A 23,207-nucleotide genomic window follows, 5' to 3' on the forward strand; every position below is an offset into this window, starting at 1 on the left:
TTCTCTGAACCAGGGATTCTCAGGCACATGGACTCATGGGTCCAACGCTGCAAGGGAAACAGCTGCTGGGAGCAAATCCAACTGCAAGGGCACAGATTTGATCTCAGGAATGCCCACGGACATCCCAATCATCAAATAATTAAAAAGGCTTATCCAAAGTTGAGGGGCAGGGAAGTATAGACCACCCACCATGAATCCACTCATTGCAAATTTGTGGAGTTATTCTTCTGTTCCAGGGATGTGAAGAACCAGGACTAATAACTCAATTTACCACTGAAATCTATCACTCTATTATAGTCCTCCTGCAATTTCAACTTGTCAGTGATAGAAAGGACAGCGCCACAGAATAACCAGACTTCTTCTTTAATCATATCAGTTGTATTAAAGTTATACTAGAAGTATCACATTCATGCATTTCTAATGCAACCTTTGCAAAAACAGTACCTTTACCCACAGCTATAAACATATCTGCACATTTTACTTTAATAGGTCAGTTCCTTAAAATCCATCTTGAAACAGAAGATTTTTAAAAATGGAGAGAATTTTATGCAAAAAAGTGATATTTGCCACATTTATAAGAATGGTGATAGTGAGGAAATAATATAGAGGTTCAAAATAGAGAAATAATTTTTATACCGAATCCATGAAATATTTTGCCATATTGAAACTGAATTGGTATAAGTACTTTGTGGAAACATCAGTAGATTTTAGCATATAATTTTGAGTTCTAAAATATTTGTTACCAAGTCACATAGTATCATATTAAAACTGCTACACAAGTTATATGTCTTAGCACTGATATGGTAGGGAAATATGGTAGGGAAAATAGACAATTTCTTAGAGAGGTTAATTAAATCATCAATAAATGTCATTGGCTATAAATGTAAATGTAGGCATTTATTATGTCTTAACATTCTCACAGTGATCCTACATAAGGTGATAAGTTCTCCTGGGCAGGCATCTGATTTACTCAACTTCTCTTTATAGTAGTTAACATAATACCAAATACAGTCTGTGATGCCTGGGTTCATGACATCATCACACGCCGAGAACGCCAGCACATAGATCTCAACATACTAGCAAGACTGACTGGAGAGGAAAAGAGATAGGGGTTAGGTCTATGCTCTGGATACCAGGAACTCTTGCTTCTTCTTAATGTCCAGTGACTTCTTGAAAGAAGTAGGACTAATCACCTCAGTGTCATGCGGAGTGAGCTACATGGGTTCCATCAGGTCACTGGGAGCTTGGTAAAGAGATAGTATCGTACAAGTCGAGATCTGTACTATCAATATTTATATAATCAATCATTTTAAAGTAAAAGAGTAAATTAAAATCAAACAAACAGGGGCGCCTGGGTGGCTCAGTGGGTTAAGCCGCTGCCTTCGGCTCAGGTCATGATCTCAGGGTCCTGGGATCGAGCCCCGCATCGGGCTCTCTGCTCAGCAGGGAGCCTGCTTCCCTCTCTCTCTGCCTGCCTCTCCATCTACTTGTGATCTCTCTCTGTCAAATAAATAAATAAAATCTTTAAAAAAAAAATCAAACAAACATGGGGTGCCCCAAGCGGTTCAGTCAGTTAAGTGTCTGACTCTTGGTTTCAGATGGGGCCATGATCTTGGGGTGGTGAGATCGAGCCCAGCATGGGGCTCTGCACTCCGCGGGGAGTCTGCTCCTCTCCCTCTCTGCCCCCTCTGTTCTTCCTCCTGTGCTCTCTCTTTCTCTTAAAAAAAAAAATTAAATCAAACAAAATGGGAGATACAGGAAAGAAAACAGTCTGCTGATCCTAAAAAACAAGGAGTGGAATTGGTATGTTGACCTTCTCTGTAAGTCCTCGGAGAACATCATTGGTCTACTCATTGGCACGTGGAGAGGAAATTGGGAGGAACTGCATAATTATTTTAAGTTTTAGCGTTTGTGGGGGTCTATATCTTGTGAGGAAGCTCCATGTATACAGGGCACTCCTGCCTAAATCACCAACCAAGGAAATTAAACATCTTGTGAGGGCAGAGGAGTTTCTTTTTTTTCTTTTTTTTTTTTTTTTTAGAGGAGTTTCTTAATAGCATCTTTCATATCCTTATTCCTCAAGCTGTATATTATGGGATTGAAAAAGGGAGCAAGGACAGAGAAGGTCAGAGCGACGGCAGCATCCCAGAATGGCATATACACAGCAGAGAATCTAAGATACATGAGGCCCACACTGCCAAAAAACAGCAGGAAGACAGCAATATGGGCAGCACAGGTGGAGAAGGCCTTTTTACGGCCCTCCCTTGAAGGGATCCCCAGGATCACAACCACAATTCTGATGTAAGAAAGAGAAATAATCAGGCCTGTTATCAGAATGGCCAGAGTATGAATCACATCTTGCACTGAGATCACTGAGGCATCCGTACAGGCTAAATGTAATAATGTTGTGAAATCACAGAAGATCTGGTGGATTTGGTTGGGGCCACAGAAAGGCAGGGTAGAAATCCACACAATCTCAGGCAGAAGGATGAGGAAGCCAAAGACACAAGAGCCCACAGAGAGCTGTGCGCACAGTCGGGGGGTCATGATGGTCGGGTAGTGCGGGGGCTTCAGATGGCGATGTACCTATCAATGGCTATGACAGTCAGCAAGGCTCCCTCAGTGTTTCCCAGTGAGTGGAAGAAATACATCTGCAAGAGGCAACCGATAAAAGAGATGGTCTTCTGATGGCTGACCACGTTGGACAGCATCTTAGGGATGGTGGCTGTGGTGTACCAGATCTCTAGAAACAAGAAGATGCTGATGAAACTGTACATGGGATTGTGCAGACGGGTGTCCAGCCTCACAGCAAAGACGATCAATAGGTTCCCAATGACAATAAAGGTGTAGATGAAAAGTAGAGGAAAAAAGTACAGAAGGCCACCATCTTGGAGCTGGGAGAATCCAGTGAAGATAAATTCAGTCACTGTGGATAGATTTGCACTCTCCATATGCCCAGAAGAGCTACCTGTGAATGAGGGAGAGGTTATACCCAGCCAACGGAGAAAGAAATCAAGGCAGTATGAACATAAATATTATTTTGTTCCTTGGTATTTTGTGTATTGACATTTCCCAGGTTCAAAATAACAAGTGACTTGCCTGTATCTGTAATCTTTTTTTTGGGAGACAGTATAGCATTAATATTAATAGCATGGGTTCCGATCAAACATACTGAACCTGAATTCTCATCCTGCCACCTATTGTTTGGAGGATAATGGGCTTGTTCCGTAATATCTCTGAGACTCAGCAACTTCTTCTGTAGTTGAAAATATGTCAGTGTGATCAGAGTTGTGAGTCTTAAGTGAATTAATGTCTCAAAGTCCCTGGCATCCCTCACTATCCGTTATCATTTCTTTCCTAGATCAGCTTTCCAAGAGTAATATTAACATCTTGTTCAGATCTGGTTCACTCCTCAACTATTTGCTGTGTGAATCCTTTCTTTACTGCCATGTGCAGAAACCATTCTGTCCTAGGTGTCAGTGACATGATAATTGCAAAACAATGGAAAGTTTCAGTTGTTCTATTATGACCATACTTTTGCAACAGAAACTCCTGATCACTACTACTTGAAGATTTTCTCCCTTGGCTTTCCTGAAAACCCACTCCAGGTTTGCCTGTTCCTATATGGAAGCTTCCTCCCAGGTGTGTGTTATATCATTATTTCCTTATTTTACACGTCATGGACCCGTCTTCTCTACCTGGTACATGGCTACATAGAGAAAGTTCCTGTGGTGTTTGCTAACATCATGTCCTTCTGCACTGTCTGTTGATGAGCAACGCATAGTCATCAAACATCTGTCTCCAGCACAGGTGTGTTTCCTGGAATTTAGACCTGAAGACCCGGAATCCCCACCTGCTGCTCTCTCTTGCTGTGGCAGTTTTCAGGGCTCACCACCATTCCCCTGGGATGGCTTGGTGAATCGACCCATGTCTTGGAAGGCCTTTGGACTCCCTCCCTTCGCTGGAATACTCCTGGGCTTCCTTCAGGTTTCAGCTCAGCCACTTCATTTTCTCAGAAGCCTCACGAAGTTGCTGTGTTCTCATCTCCTTCCCAACATTCACACATATGTGCACGTGCACACACACAACACGCATACATGTCCACACACAAGCACACACACATCTCAGTTACTCTCATCCATGAGTTCTCCACAGGTCCTTCGATCAGGGCAGGATCATCTTTTTGTCTTTCATACCCCCTGGCATGTCTTAAACACTTGAAAGTAGCTTCTTTTATAATGAATAGCTTTGGAGCAGACTTGCAAACATCATTAAAGCCAGAAAAATCCAGAAGCAAGGAAGGTGGAAAGGAAAGTATAAGCATTCATAATGTAGACCATCATGTGGTCTAGATGATTGGGTATAATATCTGATTGAAAAAATGCAGAGCCCAGAGCTCCAAAGAGGGAAGTTTCTCAGAAGCCCTAGGGCAGTGCCCAAATTCAAGCCTCCCCAAATCTTCACTGAGTCTTTACGTTGTGTTTCATCCCACATGTAGGAAATGGATGTTTTCTCCCCAGACCTCAGTGACCGTAAACTCACCTCTGCCAAATGCGGGAGGACTCTTCCTTTTCCCTGGATCTCTGCATTTCCAAATGTCCTTTCACCTTCCCAGGTAGGGTTATTATAGTCATGCTACAGAACACACTAGAGGGGAAATGAGCTCCAGGGAGGCTTTATCCCCTGCTAATAAGTAGGAAGCAATCTTTTTCCTCATGAGGTCAATTATCAGAGCCCCTCTGCACTTTCTTTTCATTAGATCTCCAGGTCAAAGGGAAGTCAGTACTACAAGGAAGACTCATGGATTCTGGTGACGATTGTCACTGCCTTGTCCTTTTATCATTATGATTCAACCAGTCTCCATCTTGGTATGGAATTGGGAGGGTTCCATACAAAGAACATCTTGGTAGGACCCCATCCTTACAAAAAAACACAAGAAATAAAACAGTGTTGAAGGTCTTTTTTGGTATGTTAAGTATTGTGAATAAATTAATGAAAACAAAATAGAACAATTTCTGTGAAAACACCTCACTTGGAAAAATGAACCAGTACTAAAGAAGACAATGAAAGAACATCCACTTTTTCCTTCCAACAACATACATGGTTCTTCAAATCATTCCCATTGATTCTGATGAACTCTTCAAATTTCTTATTTTTCTCCACAAAATCTATGATCAATTAGTCTATAATTCTTGTATACCATTATATTTACAGTGTGTTACAAACATTGTAAAATAAGACATTTATATTAACTTTTTCTCCTCATCATTCTTATAGAAAATATCTTAGAAGGTTTTTGATACAATAACATAACAATAGGGTTGCATCCTTCCTGTGAAAGTGATTAGTGAGAGTGGCTCAAGGGTGTGCAGTGTTAGGAAGAAGGAAGTTAGTGACTTAGAATACTTTATAAAAATAAATTCATATTAACTACCATTGCATAAGATACATTTATTCTTAACCACTGAAAAGAATCAGGGAAGATCTTTTTCCTTCGTGTTTCTCTCTCAAGTATAGTACTACTGCAGAAATTTACTGCTAAGAAATATTATATATGCTCCTTTGAATATGCAATTTCATCTAGATTATCTACTAAAAACTAATCTGTTTTTAGTATCAGCAACATTTGGCAAATTTACTCTTCAGATATAATCTGTGGTTCATCTGTTCACTGTTTCTAGAAATAAAATTATTTCTATGAGAAGATGCATAAATTAACAAAAAAAGAGAGTGACTTAATTTGCTTTAAGAAAAGAAGTGCTTCTTTAATATGTATTTGTCCCCATCCAGGTGTTGGGAAATCTAGAGTTTGAAAGGGCTGAATGACAGTAGTGCCACCTCTTTAACCTAGCGGCTGTGGGCGTGAATCCTGGTGTCCTCCCCGCCCCATAACTCTAGGGAGTGTCTGATTGGCAGATGGGTACCTGTGGCAGCAATATAGAAGGACATACTTGCACAGGCTCTTTATTCTCTAATCCCAGTAAGTTTGTTGCTTTCAGAAACAAGAAAACATGTCTTCTCCTCACTCTTGTTTTAAAAGCACCACAAGAAAAGTATAAACAGTTGAGCTATATTAAACCTTTCTCGACACTTGGAGAAATCAGTACCCTTTTAGATTAACAAAATCATTTCTAAATCTTTTGGTTTGTTTTCCTTCAGTGTGAGAAGGTACATAATACTTAACTGACAATAGCGAGTGTTTGTACGGGGGAGCATAGCTCAAATGCATTATGCGTATACCACGGTCTTCCTGTGGATTCTCCTGCTCCCAGAGTGCATTTGTCTTTCCAACACCTGCTGCTGCAGACTTAAGAACGCTGACATTTTGGGACTTCATCCAAATCAAAAGCTTCTGCACAGCAAAGGAAACAGTCAAGAAAACAAAGAGTCAACCCACGGAATGGGAGAAGATATTTGCAAATGACAGTATAGACAAAAGATTGATATCCAGGATCTATAAAGAACTCCTCAAACTCAACACACACAAAACAGACAATCATATCAAAAAATGGGCAGAAGATATGAACAGACACTTCTCTAATGAAGACATACAAATGGCTATCAGACACCTGAAAAAATGTTCATCATCACTAGCCATCAGGGAGATTCAAATCAAAACCACATTGAGATACCACCTTACACCAGTTAGAATGGTCAAAATTAGCAAGACAGGAAACAACGTGTGTTGGAGGGGATGTGGAGAAAGGGGAACCCTCTTACACTGTTGGTGGGAATGCAAGTTGGTGCAGCCACTTTGGAAAACAATGTGGAGATTCCTCAAGAAATTAAAAATAGAGCTTCCCTATGACCCTACAATTGCACTACTGGGTATTTACCCCAAAGATACAGATGTAGTGAAAAGAAGGGCCATCTGTACCCCAATGTTTATAGCAGCAATGGTCATGATTGCCAAACTGTGGAAAGAACCAAGATGCCCTTCAACGGACGAATGGTTAAGGAAGATGTGGTCCATATACACTATGGAGTATTATGCCTCCATCAGAAAGGATGAATACCCAACTTTTGTAGCAACATGGACAGGACTGGAAGAGATTATGCTGAGTGAAATAAGTCAAGCAGAGAGAGTCAATTATCATATGGTTTCACTTATTTGTGGAGCATAACAAATAACATGGAGGACATGGGGAGTTAGGAGAAGGGAGTTGGGGGAAATTGGAAGGGGAGGTGAACCATGAGAGACTATGGACTCTGAAAAAATAATCTGAAGGGTTTGAAGAGGTGGGGGGGTGGGAGGTTGGGGGAACCAGGTGGTGGGTATTAGAGAGGGCACGGATTGCATGGAGCACTGGGTGTGGTACAAAAACAATGAATACTGTTATGCTGAAAATAAATTTAAAAAAATGATTTAAAAAAAAAAGAATGCTGACATAACCATGAGAATTCTGGTTGCCCATGGAGCAAGAACCCACATTTTCTTTCTTTTTTTTAAAAAATATTGTATTTGTTTATTTGACAGACAGAGATCACAAGTAGGCAGAGAGGCAGGCAGGGGAGGGGAGGGGGAAGCAGGCTCCCAACCGAGCAGAGAGCCTGATGCGGGGCTCGATCCCAGAACCCTGGGATCATGACCTGAGCCGAAGGCAGAGGCTTTAACCCACTGAGCCACCCAGGCACCCCAAGAATCCACATTTTCTGATGAGGGTACCATGAACCCTTGAGTGTGGTGCCAGACTTAGTCAGTTAGAGGTTTTGTTGGATAATTTTTTGTTTCCTTATCTACTTTTTTTTGTTTTCTTTATTTTTGATGACTATTATTCATGTTCAAAATCACTGGGTAGAGCTTGGGATGCTGTATAGGACCAAAGTTTGTTCCTTGTATCCAAAGCCTCCTCTCCACACCCAGGGGCCTGTTACAGTGGCCCTTTCATTTTAATGGTTTCCTTGGTAGGACTCAGAACTCTAATTCTTATGGCAGATGTAGCTGTAGACCAAAATCTTTTACAGGTAGTCACTAATGGGCCCTTTTCTTTGTTGACTGTGGCATCCTAAACTCAGACTTTTGAGACAAAGATGTCCCAACTTTACTTAACATGCCATCCACTGAAGAACAGGGACAAGGTTTTAAACCCAGCATTTGATGAAGAGAAACATCGATACCCATTAATAAACCTGTATCTACAGGCTCCAACTTATATCTATCAAAATCCAAGTTCTGTTTGGAATTTCCAACACTTTTATCAGAAAGACTACTTCAAAATATTTCCCAGCTAAGCCCTTCTCTTGCCTGTATTGAACTCCCTTAAATTTTGTTTCATATATAGTATGACTTTACATTTTGTCTATTGAAGTCGCCTTTCCTTGTTTCCACCAATTTTTGTTTGTTTGTTTGTTTGGTTGGTTGGTTGGTTTGGTTTGTTCTGTTTTTTGAGATATGAGTGTGATGTCTGCTGGGAAGTGTGGTTTTGTGTTCTGTGTGTCTTTTGGGTTTAGGGTATCTAAAGAAATTAGTATGAACTTGGTTTTCATCATTTTGTTGGACAGTTGAGGAAGAAAATTTAAACATGGAGGATATATTACTATTTTCATACCAAAATTTTTACTTGCATTTTATAAAGATAATTAAAATGATTGTGCATAAATGATGATAGAAACTTAAGGCAATAGTATTGGATATAACAAGGAAAGTTTTCAGAGCTTTCCGTTAAGAAGTCAAATGAATCATATTTTAATTAAAGCTGCCATTTTATGGATGCACAGAAGACTTTTCTGCTAAAGAAAATAAAGATGCTTACCCCTGGGAGGCAAGCAATGACTAAGATCCTTATCTGTGTGTATCTGTGTGCAATGAAGTGTGTTAATGTAAATAGTGCCCCACACTGTGCTTTCTTTATGAAGTGGTCTGGCAATAGTAATAATTTAGTCTTACTAAATGTATATACTTATTATTCTAATGAAGATCAAAATACATTACTAAAAATAAAAATATAATTTATCTCCTTAAGTATCATTTTTGCTTTTTTTAAGATATCTGCTTCTGACAAATCTTATCACATAATCCTGATCTGTAATGAAATAGAAAAGTTCCCTGAGATCTATTACCTGAAGCACACGGCCAGCTTCTGAAGTGGTGAGTGAGTTTGCCTTTAATTACAACACTTCAGAAGAAAATAAGCAAAGTCTTCAATCCCATAATAAAAAAATCTTGACCGTATATATATCAGGTGTTATAGCTATGACAGAGTACAAATGTGTTTTCCTAGATAGAAGGGAAAGTAATCAGGAGAACAGACAGAAAGTTCAGTGACAAAGAAATAGGCATAGAGTAGTTTTATTCTTCAATCCGTTAGAGACACAGAGAACCGTGGAAGGGGACCTGCAGCTCAGAATTAAGCTCCAGATGTGCTCAAGGTTTTCCAAAGATGGGAGAGTCTTCAAATTGCATTCTTCATGTTCCTGTTTCTCAGACTGTAAGTGATGGGATTGAAGAATGGGGGAAGAAGAATAGACATCAGTGTGATGGCTTTGTCCAAGCTGGGGCTTGGGTGCTGTTGAAGCTCAAGTACAGGAGGGACACGGTGCCAAAGAAAATCAGGAAGACAGCGAGATGGCCCACATAGGTCGAAAAGACCTTTTGCCGACCCTCAGCGGAGGGTATTCTCAAGATCACAGCGATGGTTCTGATACAGGACGGGACGATGATTAGGACGGTGGTGATGATGGCCACAGCATGGATCATATCCTCAACCAGAACCATGGACGTGTCAGTATAAGCCAGCCTCAGCATGGGGACCAGGTCGAGAAGGTTTGACAGATCTGTTGGGCAGTGTGGAGGAGGGGCAGTGTGGAAACCCACATGATCTCAGGAAGTAGGATGAGGGAGCTGAAGATGCAGGAGCTTGCCGAGAGCTGGGCACAGATCCAGGGGGTCATGATCACCTGGTAAGAGAGGGTTGCAGATGGCAATGTACCTGTCAATGGCCATGGTGATCAACAAAATTCCCTCCAAATTTCCAAATGAATGGAAGAAGTACATCTGTAAGAGGCAGCCAGTAATGGAGATCGTCTTCTTCTCACTGATGGTGGCTGCAGTGCACCAGACCTTCCGGAAGGAGAAAATGCTGATGAGATTGTACATGGGATCATGGAGATGGGTGTCCAGCCTCACATCAAAGAAGATCAGTAGATTCCCAAAGACAATAAAGGTGTAGATGAAGAGTAAGGGAAAGGAGAACAGGAGGCCATCATCCTGGAGCTGGGGGAAGCCAGTGAAGATAAATTCTGCCTCTGCTGACAGGTTTGCGCTCTCCATATCCGCAGCAGAGCTCCTTGTGAGTGAAGGAGAGGGCACGCACCAGCTCCCGGGGAGGTGCAGAAGAAAGGGGGGTGTACAGCTAGATAACTCCAATGAATAACAAGAAATTACTTGAAGGTTTTATTTTCTCCTAATGTCACACTCTTGTGCATTTGTGTTTGACATGCTTTCTCACTTCTTCAGAGGCACGATCACGGAAACAGGTGTCTTCAAATGCGTTTAATGGTGCAATTATCTTCGGCTTAACCGGTAATACAACTATTTGCATCTATAAGCTGCACACACTTACTATATTATTTTCAAATAATTCAGATGTAATAATTCAGATCGAATAATTATACATATATAATTTTAGAAGTAAGGGGCACAAAAAAAAACAAACATACTAGAAGTTGTATTATGTATTATTTGTTTTTCTTTCCATCCCATTGGATCATCTTGCATTTCCTCTATGGAGATTTCCCTTCTATCTGAATCTCTTACTATCTACATGTCTTTTGGCAAATTACTTAATCTTTCAGGCTCAAGTACTCATTTGCAAAAATGAGGTTAAAAATAGTACCTATCTAAGAGGGATCCTGAAGATTAAGTAAATATCTGCACAGGACATAAGCAACTTCTTGAAAGGGTGGTAAAACCCAGCTCCCTGCACCTCTCATGTTCCCACAACACTGTTGGGAGCTTCTGCCCTGAAGGTCTTCCCTCCAAGTTTAGTGATGCCCTGTCTGCCTTTGGTAATGGGGACTCTGCTGTCCTCTAGCCCTGGCACCGCCCATCACTGCTACCCGAGGCTTTCCTCCTCCACTGCTGTGATTCCATCCCTAAGAGTAAGGGGCATGCATAAAAATAAATGTTACAGGGGCTGCAGTACACATGCCCAGTGGCTCTCAGAGGTGGTTCTGGTCTGGGCCTTTTCTTTTGTTCCATTAGTTATATTCGTTCTGTCATCCTTACTCTTACTTCTGCCCATCTCTCTCCTATTAACACGGCCGCTTTTCTTAAACTCTTCCCCAGGTGCTCATTTCCCTCCCGCTCTCTGCTCTCCATAATTGCGTTTGCTCCTGCGGTGATCTCGTCCACGTACAAGATCTCAACTATTACTACTTCAGCTGTTTTTCCGCAGTGGGTCCATGAGCTCCAAACCCACACATCTGACTCGGAACTCACCTCAGCTTCTGCTAGCATCCCAGTGTTCTTCCCTCATGCACACTGCTTTGCAGGATCACCACAGTCTCCTGAGTCTATCATGTCCTCTGACTGTGAGGTACCCGCCGCTCCACCACTCCTCACCCTGCCCCTCTCCTGGCACAAAAGCAATGCATAATACCGGTCAAAAGTCTGCATATTGGAAATAGGTTCTCTCCACTGCTGACAACCCCCGACCTATCTCAAGTCATTTAGCCTTTCTATGCCTTTAATTCTTCTTCTGTAGGATGCAGAAAATACTAATACTGGCACACAAGGCTTCGGGAATAGGTAGACACTTTTAATAGCAGTAAGAGTACTGCATAGTGTGGTGGGGTATGGAGTCACATTCTGTGGCAAGCACTGCCCCAAGCACAAGCTGTATTTCTTACTGAGTCTCTAGTGAAGTAAGATAATCCTCATTTTACAGAAGAAACACTGCCCAGAGAGTCTCAGCCGAAGTCAGAATACAAACCCTGCACTCATTCTCCAGTGACTTCAGCCCAGACACTTGACTGCCCCCACCAATATGTGTAAACATATTTTCAGTTCTTTAGAGTAGTGCCAGGAATATAGTAAGCACTCCAGAATGTTGGGCACTAGTACTCTGGGGTTTCTGTAGTGTATGTGTCATGTATCATAATAATCACCAACGGCTTGTTTTTCCTTCTCTAGACCAGGCTCCTCCTTCAGGGTAGTAAACTAGAACAGGGTTGAGATGTAAAAAATGGCTGGTATCAAATAAATTAACTTGGAGCCAAGAGACTGGGTAAAATTATAATTTAACCCACGAGATAGCTGTGGGGACACGTGAACAAAGATAATTAGGGACTGTCTGAAAAGGAAGTGTGACAATTTACTTTGAGTGACAATCCTAATCAAGTCTGGAAAAAATGACCTCTTGAAAGATGGCATCATAATGGAGTATCTTGTTTCATATATACCTGTGCCCAGCACAGGCTCCCGCCACTTGTCACTGCCCTCCACCAACAGTCGAAGCTTCTGAGTCTTCAGGTTATGATGTTCTAATTCTTATGCATGCTAAGTGAATTCTTTCTCAAGACATCCATCTGTACTCACCTCTACCAAAGACCACAGGGACTGCTCTGTCTGTCTGGGTCTCTGGATCCTTGATATTCCTCCAGATGTTGTATATATTATACAAATAATATAATTAATATAATATAATATAATATAATATAATATAATATAATATAATATATTTTATAACCCACACATAATATAATATATTTTATAACACAACACACACACACACACACACACACACATATAATTTTTTTTTTAAAGGCATCCCAGGGAAGAGCAGGAAGGGGAAGTGGGTGTCATAGGAATTCCTGCCCTGCATCACAGTGGAGAGCATCACTTTCCTTTGTGGGGTTAATTAGCAGAAAGATCCCCTCTGTACTCTTGTCTCATTAGATTTTAAGATCAAAGTTGTCACCAAGTATTTTTTCCTGACTGTACTTATCGCTCTGAACGTGGCGAACCACTTTCTCCAGGTACGTGCATCTATCAGGGCGTCATGCAAAGAGTGGGTTTGTGTCGGTCCTGCTCTTCTCACATGAACAAACACGTGCGGAAAGTCTTGAAGGAAATATACCGAAACCAGAAAAAAAACTTGAAATAATACTTAATAGAAAATAAGATCATTTCCTAACAGGCATGTCATCGGGGTCTGTGGCAGTATTGAAGTAAGGGGAAAAGGTCATTTTTTCTCCTGCCGCAAATGAATGTGGATCTCTCTGACCCTGAACAATTTACGTTGGTCCCGCTCACCTCTCTGTTGACAATGTCTCACCTTTTTTCATGGGATTATTCTGTGCTCCATACGCTCAATCCACTGCTCTGTGCTCTGTTGAAAACCCAAATTTCTTCCCCTCCTCCTCTCCTTCCTCCTCGTCCTCCTCCCTCTTCCCCTTTGCTTCTCACCCCCCACTTCTTCTTCTTCTTCTCTACAATCTGTTAGCTTTTATTATGTAATCTTCTTGGAAATATGTAAGGGATTTTTGATGAGAACACATACTTTCTTTCCCTTTTGAGTTTTTTCTAACATTTCTTCCTGTGACTTGGGGGCCTATTTTCCTTGTCTAACTTCTTATAATATTTTTCCTTGAAATTCAAAAATAATAATAAGCCATGGGAATAAAAGGCACAGTATAGGGAACACAGTGATGTTGTGATAGTGTTGTGTGGTGACAGATGGTAGCCACACTTGTGGCCATATAGAGAAGCTGAATCACTATATTGTATACCTGAAACTAATGTAACATTGTGTGCCAACTATACTCAAGTTAAAGATAGAAAAAAATCACATGAGGGATCTGAAAAAAATTTAACTGGCAAAATTGTATTTCTGATGATATAGCATAGTGTGAACTGGTCTATTTCATTTGAACAACTTTATTGAGATATAATCTGTATCCAGAGACCATATGTAATGTATACAATGTGATGCATGTGAACACACACAAACACCATACATAATCACCACAGTGAGGTAACAGATGTATCCAGCACCTCCCAGAGTTGGTTCATGTTTCAGGTCACAATGCTTATATGTAGTAAAGTATGAGCCTTCACCTCTTCTACAGATCTTACACTCTTAACCATTCTATTTTGTAATCTGTAGTTGTTACTAATGCCTTTGGAATAATAGTAATAATAATAATAATGATAATAATAATAATAATAATAATAATGATGATACTTACATAGTAACAATAAAATTAATGTCTCAAAATCTATTTTAATGGCTTAAACATCGTATTTCCTTTCTCTTATCTATCAATCTTTGTGAATCTGATACATTAAATGTGTATAAATAGAATAAATGTGTGAAATGAAATAAATGGAAGCTATCAGTGTGTCAATGGATGAATTATATGTTAGTTTTTTTTAAGATTGTATTTATTTGACAGGGAGAGAGATCACAGAGAAGCAGGGGCGGGAGGAGAAGCAGGATCCCTGCTGAGCAAAGAGCCCGATGTGGGGCTCGATCCCAGGACCCTGAGATCATGACCTGAGCCGAAGGCAGAGGCTTAACCCAATGAGCCACCCAGGCACCCCTATATGTTAGTTTTATGGTTTAGTATGTCAGGATAACATTCAAAGTGAGAGGGGCTAAGAGATAGCTAGCATCAACTTGCAGATGCATTGAACACTTTTTGAAGGCAGAGAAGCTTCTTTTTTTTTTTTTAAGATATTATGTATTTATTTGAGAAAAAGAGAGAGTAGCAAGAGAGAGAGCATGAGTGGGGTGGGCAGAGGCAGAGGAAAAAAGCAGACTTCCCACCAAGCAGGAAACCTGATTTGGAGCTTGACCCAGGACCTGGGATCATGACCTGAGCCAAAGTCAGGTGTTTAACTGACTGAGCCACCGGGGCGACCCAGGACAGAGAAGCTTCTTGATTGCAGCCTTCATATCCTTGTTTCTCAAGCTGTAGATGATAGGGTTGAAAAAGGGTGCAAGAACAGCAAACATCAGTGCAATAACTGTGTCCAAAATGGGTGGGAAAGTGGCATTAAATCGCAGGTACATGAGGGACACGCTGCCATAGAACATCAGAAAGACACCAAGGTGAGACGCACAGGTGGAAAAGGCCTTTTGGCGGCCTTCAACAGAAGGGATCTTCAGGATCACAGTGATGATTCTGATATAAGAGAGAGCAATAATCAGGACAGCAAAGATGATGGCCACAGCATGGATCACATCCTCAATCAGAATCACTGACGTGTCTGTACAGGCCAAGTGCAGCACAGGCTCAAAGTCACAGAATATCTGATGGATCTGGTTGGGTCCACAGAAGGGCAGTGTGGAAATCCACACAATCTCTGGGAGCAACACAAGAAAGCCAAAGATGCAAGAGCCCACAGAGAGCTGAGCACAGAGCCGGGGCGTCATAATGGTTGGGTAACGGAGAGGGTTGCAGATGGCTACATACCTGTCAATGGCCATGGTGGTCAACAAGATGCCCTCCGAATTTCCAAGTGAATGGAAGAAGTACATCTGCAAGAGGCAGCCAGTAATGGAGATGGTCTTCTTCTCACTGATGAGATTGGAGAGCATCTTGGGAATGGTGGTTGTGGTGTACCAGATCTCCAGAAATGAGAAGACGCTGATGAAATTGTACATGGGGTTGTGGAGACGGGTGTCCATCCTTACTGCAAAAAATACAGTGAGATTCCCGATAACAATAAATGTGTAGATGATGAATAGAGGAATGAAGAGGAGGAGGCTACCATCTTCAAACTGGGGGAATCCAGAGAAGAGAAACTCTGTCACTGTTGAGGTTCGGTTAGTTGTTACCATGATCTCAGTGGCTTTAATTGTCATTGGTAGAAAGACACAGCTCCCTCCCTAGATGAAATATAAAGAGTTAGATCTCTTGGCTCATGTAAGAGTCAAAGGAAGAAATGCTTTAGGTAGATGATCTATCTCCATCATTCTTGGATTAATTAAGCAGATATCCATTTAGTCTCTATTACATGCCAAATACAACTGTACACTTGCATTTTAATTTGGTAGTGAAGAAAGCATTCTGTATTCATGGAGCTGGTATTCCAATGTAGGAGGCAAATAATAATAAATAAGATATTAACAATGTCATGTTTATAAGCTACACTAACTAAAATAAAGTAGAATATTAGGGATACTAAAAGTAATCACCTTTTATAAGAATTCCCCTAAATTATTGTGAATCACACTAGTTAAATTCTCTAATGTTTCCTGACTATGGATTAGACATTGCAAACTTATATTCTGCACTTTCTGAAAAATCCCGTTTTCACTATTCTGCTCCTTTTTCAGACCACAGTGTGGTTAGAGAAGAGGGAAAGCTTTTTAGGCAAATATATCGAGGTAAAGCTATGGTAGGAAATTATTTCCAGCAACAGAAAAGTTAAAGTTCATGGAGACTGGCCAGCACAGAGGGAAGAGCTGGGAGAAACTGAGCTTTAGTGTTCCAGAAGAAGAAAGAAGGCTCAGTGGGTGAATTTGGAGTTCCCTCTTTAGAACCTGCTTCTTGAACTCTTTCAGACTTCTAAATGTCAGTCCATCAGAGATATTGAAAAGAAGCAGTGTCTTACGGAGATAGCTAAGTCTTCCCACACAGATCATTTATACCTTAACAAAGGCCATCAAAAAATGAGAAAGTGGGGGCCAAAATGTGAGAGTCCAGGACAATTTACATCCCTTGAAAGTGTCAGGAAGCATGAAGAGGTGTCTTAAGTCAGTACAAGGAAACTCATCAGGTGTACCTGGGACTCTTCCGCCCCTGGCAATTCAGAAACCTGGTCTATCAGAGATAGAAAATCAGTCGAAGGGAAATGTTGAGAACACCAAGGAAGTTGAAAGATAAGTTCTCTTTTGAGATAATGTGGAGCCATTTAAAAATGAGCTCCTCATATGATTAAATTAGAACACTTGATTATGCTGTATGCCAATATTCCCTGGGAAGACAGCCAAATAGTTCCCCCGAGCTGATACTATTTGAAAAATTACCCATAAGCAGAATCAATATAAAGCTTACAACTTTACTGAAGAGTGGCATTTGAAATTCCAAATTAACATGAGGCATTTGAAACATAGATGAACCCAAAGAAAAAAATATTTGGCTCATTCTGAGATGTTTTTCAGAGATCTCATTACAAAATTGAATATATATATTTTTGAAAAAGATCTTTTAAAAACTGCTTTATATAGAACTAAATTTGACAAATATTGGTTGCAGCTTCTAGAAAACCAAGTGCCCACAGAAAATTAGGAAATGTTGCTTACACATATACGTGTAAATCCCTCAGGTTTCATAAAATATTATGTTAAGTGTTTTTCTATAGTTATCAATTGTCATTAATTTTTCTGCTGGTTATAGAGCATCTGGTACATGAATATTCGTATATAAGAATGTATACATTATATATAATATATAGATTCATTCAACGTAATCTCACTTAAAATCCAAGTAGAGTGTTTTTTATAGATATTAAGAAGCTAATTCTAAAATATATATGAGAAGACAAGGGACTAAGGAAAACATTGTGAAAAAAGAGAACAAACCTGGAGGACAAAACTGCTGATAACATTTCCAGATTCACTATAATGCTAAAAAAAAATCAAGATAGTGTAGTATTGTCAAGAGAATAGACACACTGATCAATGGAACTAAATAGAGTATAAAAATAGACATTCATACAAATGGCCAAGGCAGAGAGGAAAAAAAGCATTTTTGGCAAATTGTACTGGAAAAACTGGAAACAAATGTGCTAAAAAAAAAGTTTTGCATCATATACAAGAATTAACACAAAATGGATCATAGAACTAAATGTAAAACCAAAAACCATAAAATATCTCCCAGAAACTAGAAGAGAACATCTTTATGACCTTTGGTTCAACAAAAATGTATATGCCAGAACATCAAAAGCACAGTACGTAAAAGAAGAAAAAAAAAAAAAACCTGACAAATTGAGTTTCACCAAAATTGATTGCTCTGCAAACCACACTATTAAGGGAATGAAAAGAAAAGCCATTCTGGGAGAAAGTGTTTGTGAGACGTGTATCCAACAGAAGACATATCCAGAATACATGAAAACTCAAAAACTCTTAAAGCCACAGTGAGACACATCACCATAACACATCTATAAGAACAATCACATTTTTTTTTTAAAACAAAACAGCTGGTGATGCCACAGGCTAGGGGAAGCATAGAGCGACTAGATCTCTCCGATAGCGCTGGTAGGAATGCGAAATGGTGTGGCCACAAGGGTTGATTTCGGCAGTTTTCTATGAAGTCAAACATACATTCAACATGTCACCCGACAACTCCACTCCCACTTTTGGGTATTAACCCAAAGAAATGAAAGCTTGTTTATATCACTAAATTTTACACTTGAAACCTATTTTAGCATACATGTTAGCTAATTAGAGTTTAAATAGAAGCTTGGAAAAAAATGGAAGTTTATGATCACACCAACACCTGTAAGTAAATATTTATCGAGGCTTTATTTATAAAACTGTAAGCAACCCTAATGGTCTCTAACTGGTAAAGGGATACACGGACTTGGTACATCCATGCAATGAACTACCCCTTAGCAATGAAAATGAGTAACATGCACACAACGCAGATTAATCTCCAATGCATGGTGATAAGAGAAAAAAGCTGAAGTCTGCATATTGCACGATTCCATTTATATGACTATTGTGGACTGAATGTTTTTGGTCCCTGCCCCTCTCATTCTTGTGTTGAAACCTCACTTCCCAAAGTGATAGTACTAGGAGATGGGGCTTTGGGAAGTTAATAAGAACTAGATGAGCTCATGAGTGGCATTAGTTCCCTTCTAAGCGTCTGGAGAGAACATCTTCTATCTGCTGTCTGCAGGCGCAGATACAGAGAGAAGCAGTCATCTACAAAGCAGACAGCGAGTCTTTCTGACCTGGGCCTCAGAGACCCGGGCTGCAGAGGTGCTACATATAACTGTGTCTTATGTAAGCCACGCCATTTCTGGTACTTCTGTTACAGCAGCCTGAACCAATTAAGACAGAAATTGATACCAAGAAGGAGGGATACTACTCTAATGAATGCCTAAAAATGTGGAAGCAGTCTTGGAACTGGGCAATAGGCAGAGGCCAGAAGAGTTTAAGAAAAGTATTTTGTGCCCGAGAAAACGTCAGTCCTAGGTGGATGGAATGTGGTAGTAACCTATATCTGTAGGGAGACCATTAGTGGTAACTTTGACTCATCACTCCACTCCTCCCAAACCCAACTCCAAGCAGACCAGGAGAGCAGTGTGGGCCCATGGGAGTCCACTGGAACAGACTTGCCCTTCCTGGTCTTCTGGACTCTGCAAAGCTTAGAACAGTTGAATGGAGGGGCTTGGAGAAACCCAGGAAAGGATGGAAGACCAGGGCTGACCTGAAATCCGCAGAAATGTTAGGCTGACCCAAGCCCCAAATAGATGGAATCAAATTGTGATTGACAAAGGGATGGTATTTAAGTTATGCAAAAGTTTTTGAATAAAGGACTTGAGAGTCCAAGACACAGTAATAAAATAATAAGGGAATAGGAGATCTCGCCTACTCTACCTTCCACCTCAAAAATGTACATGCACTGAGGAGCCGAGGTGAACCCTGTGTGGTTTTCAGACCTGACTGCAGGTGATTACAAAGGCTTTCCTGTACAGGCTCCCAGGGAAAGCCACCCCCCGGCACTTGGGGGCAGCCCATGCACCATAATCTCTAAGAGAATCGCAGCAAGGACTGGGGTCCTCTGGCCGCTTGTACCCCTTGCATGTCACCATTTACCCTAGCAATTACACCCTTACAGCTCTGTTTGCAGCCTTGGGTCAAGGTCCTCTTCAGGCACTCCTTCCCCGGCTTCTTTAGGGTATGAGAGAGAGAAACCCCGGGGTCACTCTGTATCCTCCTCTCCATCCCAGAGTCCATAAAACTGCTGGAGCCTTTTGTTCAGGGCTCTGTCAACAGTGGAATGATGCTCATGTTTGCACTGATGCCCCTGACACTTGATCCGTGCTCATTTTCTCAGGGAATATGACAGGGGCTGGAGGAGGCACTTTCTCTGCTTTCCACCTTTTGCTCACACTATTGATGTAAAGCTTCATGATTACTTTCATTTGGGCTCAGTGCTTTTTGAATCCCCTACTCTGACACTTGCCTGTTCCATTCTCTCTTAGCTCAGCTGAACCCCTGACACACGCAACGAGATTGAGGGAAGGGGCAGAGCATCTGCAAATCGGTGTGAAGATGTCTAAAACTATCACCTTAGAACTGAGGTATTTTGGACCCCAAAGGCAGTCAGAGTTATTGTCTTACCATGTTTCTGGCACCTCTATTTCCCCTAAGTGAGTGATGTTAATCTTTTAATAGAATCTGGGATGCTTATGTTTAAGCAAAATCAATGTCCTACTCTACAGAAATTAATGTGTCAATTCAAAATTTACCCATTGGAGACTGGAAGGAGAGAAACGAGCTGACCCAGTCCCACTTGGAGAAAGGAACATGAATATAAAAATAGGTCTGGGGGGTACAGACCATGCTCAATTTGACTCAATTCCTTGGAATAAGGTTTTCAGGAATAGGCTCTTCAGATGTATCTGACCTCTTTACTCATGACCCTATTTGGTTTATATCCACATGACTAGGAACAGAGACCAGTATGTAAAATGGTGTCCTCTTGGATCAGAATTAATTTAGAGAAAGTCTGAGGCTGTGAAAGCAGAGGAACAGTATGATTATTAGGGGAAAAATCTTATGATTCCATCATCACACCCCAGAAAAAAGCATAACATCATCACTAATTTTTAATCCCACAAGTATCTCTCCTCCTCCTGAGCCTAATTCCACTCAGCCACTCACACAATCTTGAACATGCCTGCAGATACCGTCATTTAAGTCAGTAAAAGGAACCCAAGCTGAGTGTCCTTTTCCTCTACACAACACAAGCTTACATCTTGGACTCATGAGTCTTCTCCTTTTACCTCCTGCTGAGACAATGGGGATCCTTTCCCTGGGTTTATGCAGCTAAAGCCCCTTCAGTTTATCAGGTGGACCATTGTGCCTGTTCCTAAAGCCTTCTTGGGAAGATTTCTTTACTGGAGATTTCCCTAATGACCAGAGAGAAATATCAGTTCCATTTCCCTACAGATTAATTAATGGAAGCTTCTCTGATCTTTCCTCATTAGCTCTCCTTAGGTGAGAGGAACTCCAAGAGTCCTTTTAAAGTATGAGTCCCCTTTGGAAGATTTGCTGAGAATAAATAGATTAAATAAATACATATTATTTTTTTCACGTTTTGAGGAAAAAATGACATTCATCACTGTATAGACATACAGCATGATTTACATCTATTGTGAAATGATTATAATAGGTTCAGCTAACATCCACCTTCCCATGTTGATATAATGCAAAGAAAAAAGGAAAAAAGGAAAAAATTTCCCATTGTGATGAGAAGTCTTATAGTTTCCTCTCTTAACAACTTCCCTATATACCATACAACAGCATTAGCTCTGATCATTATGTCATTATATCTCTAGGACTTATTTGTTATAACTGAAAGTTTGTACATTTTGACCACCTTCCTTCAGTTCCCCCTGCCCTCCCCACCACCTCTACTGGAGTCAGATCTTTTTCTATGAGTTTTACTTTTTAAAATTCCACATATAAGTGAGATCATATAGTATTTGTCTTTCTCTGTTTGACTTATTTCAGTTAGAATAATGTCCTCAAGTTCCTTCCATGTTGTGGCAAATGGCAGAATTTCCTTTTTTATGGCTGAATAATATTCCCCTAGATATATAGCTCTATACTTAGACCTCTAGATCTAGTTCTGGTGGACTATTACATATACATATATGTGTATGTATATGTATGTATACATATATATGTATGTAGTAGAATATTGTATACATATACAGTGGAATATTTTATACATATTACATTTTCCTTATTCATACTTCCATTGATGGACCCTTAAGTTGTTCCCATGGGTTGGCTATTCTAAATAATATGGCTGTGAACATGGGAGTTGTGAACATGGGAGTGAAGATATATTTTCAAGTTGCTGTTTTCATTTTCTTTGGATATATTCTCAGAAGTGGAGTTGCTGAATCATATGGTGTTTCTATTTTTAAATTTTTTTTTAAAGATTTTATTTATTTGACAAAGAGAGAGATCACAAGTAGAGAGAGAGAGAGAGAGAGGAGGAAGCAGGCTCCCTGCCTAGCAGAGAGCCCGATGTGGGACTCGATCCCAGGACCCTGAGATCATGACCTGAGCTGAAGGCAGAGGCCCAACCCACTGAGCCACCCAGGCAGCCCCTATTTTTAAATTTTTTGAGGAAACTCCATACTGTTTTGCACAGTGGTTGCACCAATTTACATTCCCACCAACAGGGCACAAAAGTTCTCTTTTTTTCCAAACCTTGCTAACACTTGTTATCTCTTGTCTTTTTGATCAGGAATGTTCTAACAGGTGTGAGATTATAGCTTATTGTGATTTTGATGTGTATTTTCCTAATGACTAGTGATGTTGAACCCCTTTTCATGTGTCTGGTGGCCTTCCATGTATCTTCTTTGGAGAAATATTTATTTAGGTCCTTTATTCATTTAATTGGGTTGTGGATTTGTTCTTCAGTTGGATGAGTTCTTTAGATATTTTAGATATAATATCCAAATATATATAATGTATTTATATTGGATATAATATCCACCTTATCGTATATATGGTTTGCAATTTTTTTCCCCATTCCATAGGTTATCTTTTCACTTTGTTGATGGTTTCTTTTGCTGGTTGGGTCTCTCCCTCTCCTAACCCAGGTTCTTTTTTCACACTTGAGGAACCTGAGGCTCAGGGTAAACCTCTCCATATGTTGGTCTGGATGAAGGGTGATGGGTCAACTTATAACCACTTCTCTTCCCCTTCTACAACAGTCTGTCCTGGTCTCTGTGGTGCAGGGTGCTTTAGCCTTACTCATGAGTTCTGTGGTTCTCTCAGTGTGTCCTAGTTTTGAATAGTTTTCTTTTTTTTCCTTCTCTACTCTCTGAAAAGAGAAAAGATGGTGGTGTTTTTCAAGGTCTGTTGAGTTTCCCGAAACACAATTTCCATTGCAATAACTTTGTTGACTATGTTAGAGGCAGGGCTATGGAAGTTTTGTTCACTTTGCTGAAGATACTCCTTTACCACCAGTTCCAAATACAGACCGTTCATTACCCAACTCTT

The 23,207-nt window shown here is 40.4% G+C and overlaps 2 protein-coding genes and 1 pseudogene across 2 annotated transcripts; all 3 read right to left on the bottom strand.

Moving 5' to 3' along the window:
- Positions 1-2,037: 2,037 nt before the first annotated feature.
- Positions 2,038-2,951, bottom strand: LOC111139045 (olfactory receptor 6K3-like). Its single transcript, XM_022491159.1, is given in 2 exon segments — positions 2,038-2,573; positions 2,576-2,951. Coding segments are annotated over 2 exon segments (912 nt in total).
- Positions 2,952-9,347: 6,396 nt separating this feature from the next.
- Positions 9,348-10,303, bottom strand: LOC111138835 (annotated as a pseudogene).
- Positions 10,304-13,865: 3,562 nt separating this feature from the next.
- LOC111138836 (olfactory receptor 6K3-like) lies at positions 13,866-15,791 on the bottom strand. Its single transcript, XM_022490737.1, has 2 exons — positions 14,871-15,791; positions 13,866-13,931 (listed from the first exon to the last, which is right to left on the bottom strand). The coding sequence occupies exons 1-2, from the start codon at positions 15,786-15,788 to the stop codon at positions 13,866-13,868; spliced, it is 984 nt and encodes a 327-aa protein (XP_022346445.1). The 5' UTR covers positions 15,789-15,791.
- Positions 15,792-23,207: the final 7,416 nt, after the last annotated feature.

Source organism: Enhydra lutris, unplaced genomic scaffold (assembly GCF_002288905.1).
Source record: "Enhydra lutris kenyoni isolate GAN:26980312 unplaced genomic scaffold, ASM228890v2 scaffoldscaffold94, whole genome shotgun sequence".
Taxonomy (NCBI): Eukaryota; Metazoa; Chordata; class Mammalia; order Carnivora; family Mustelidae; genus Enhydra; species Enhydra lutris.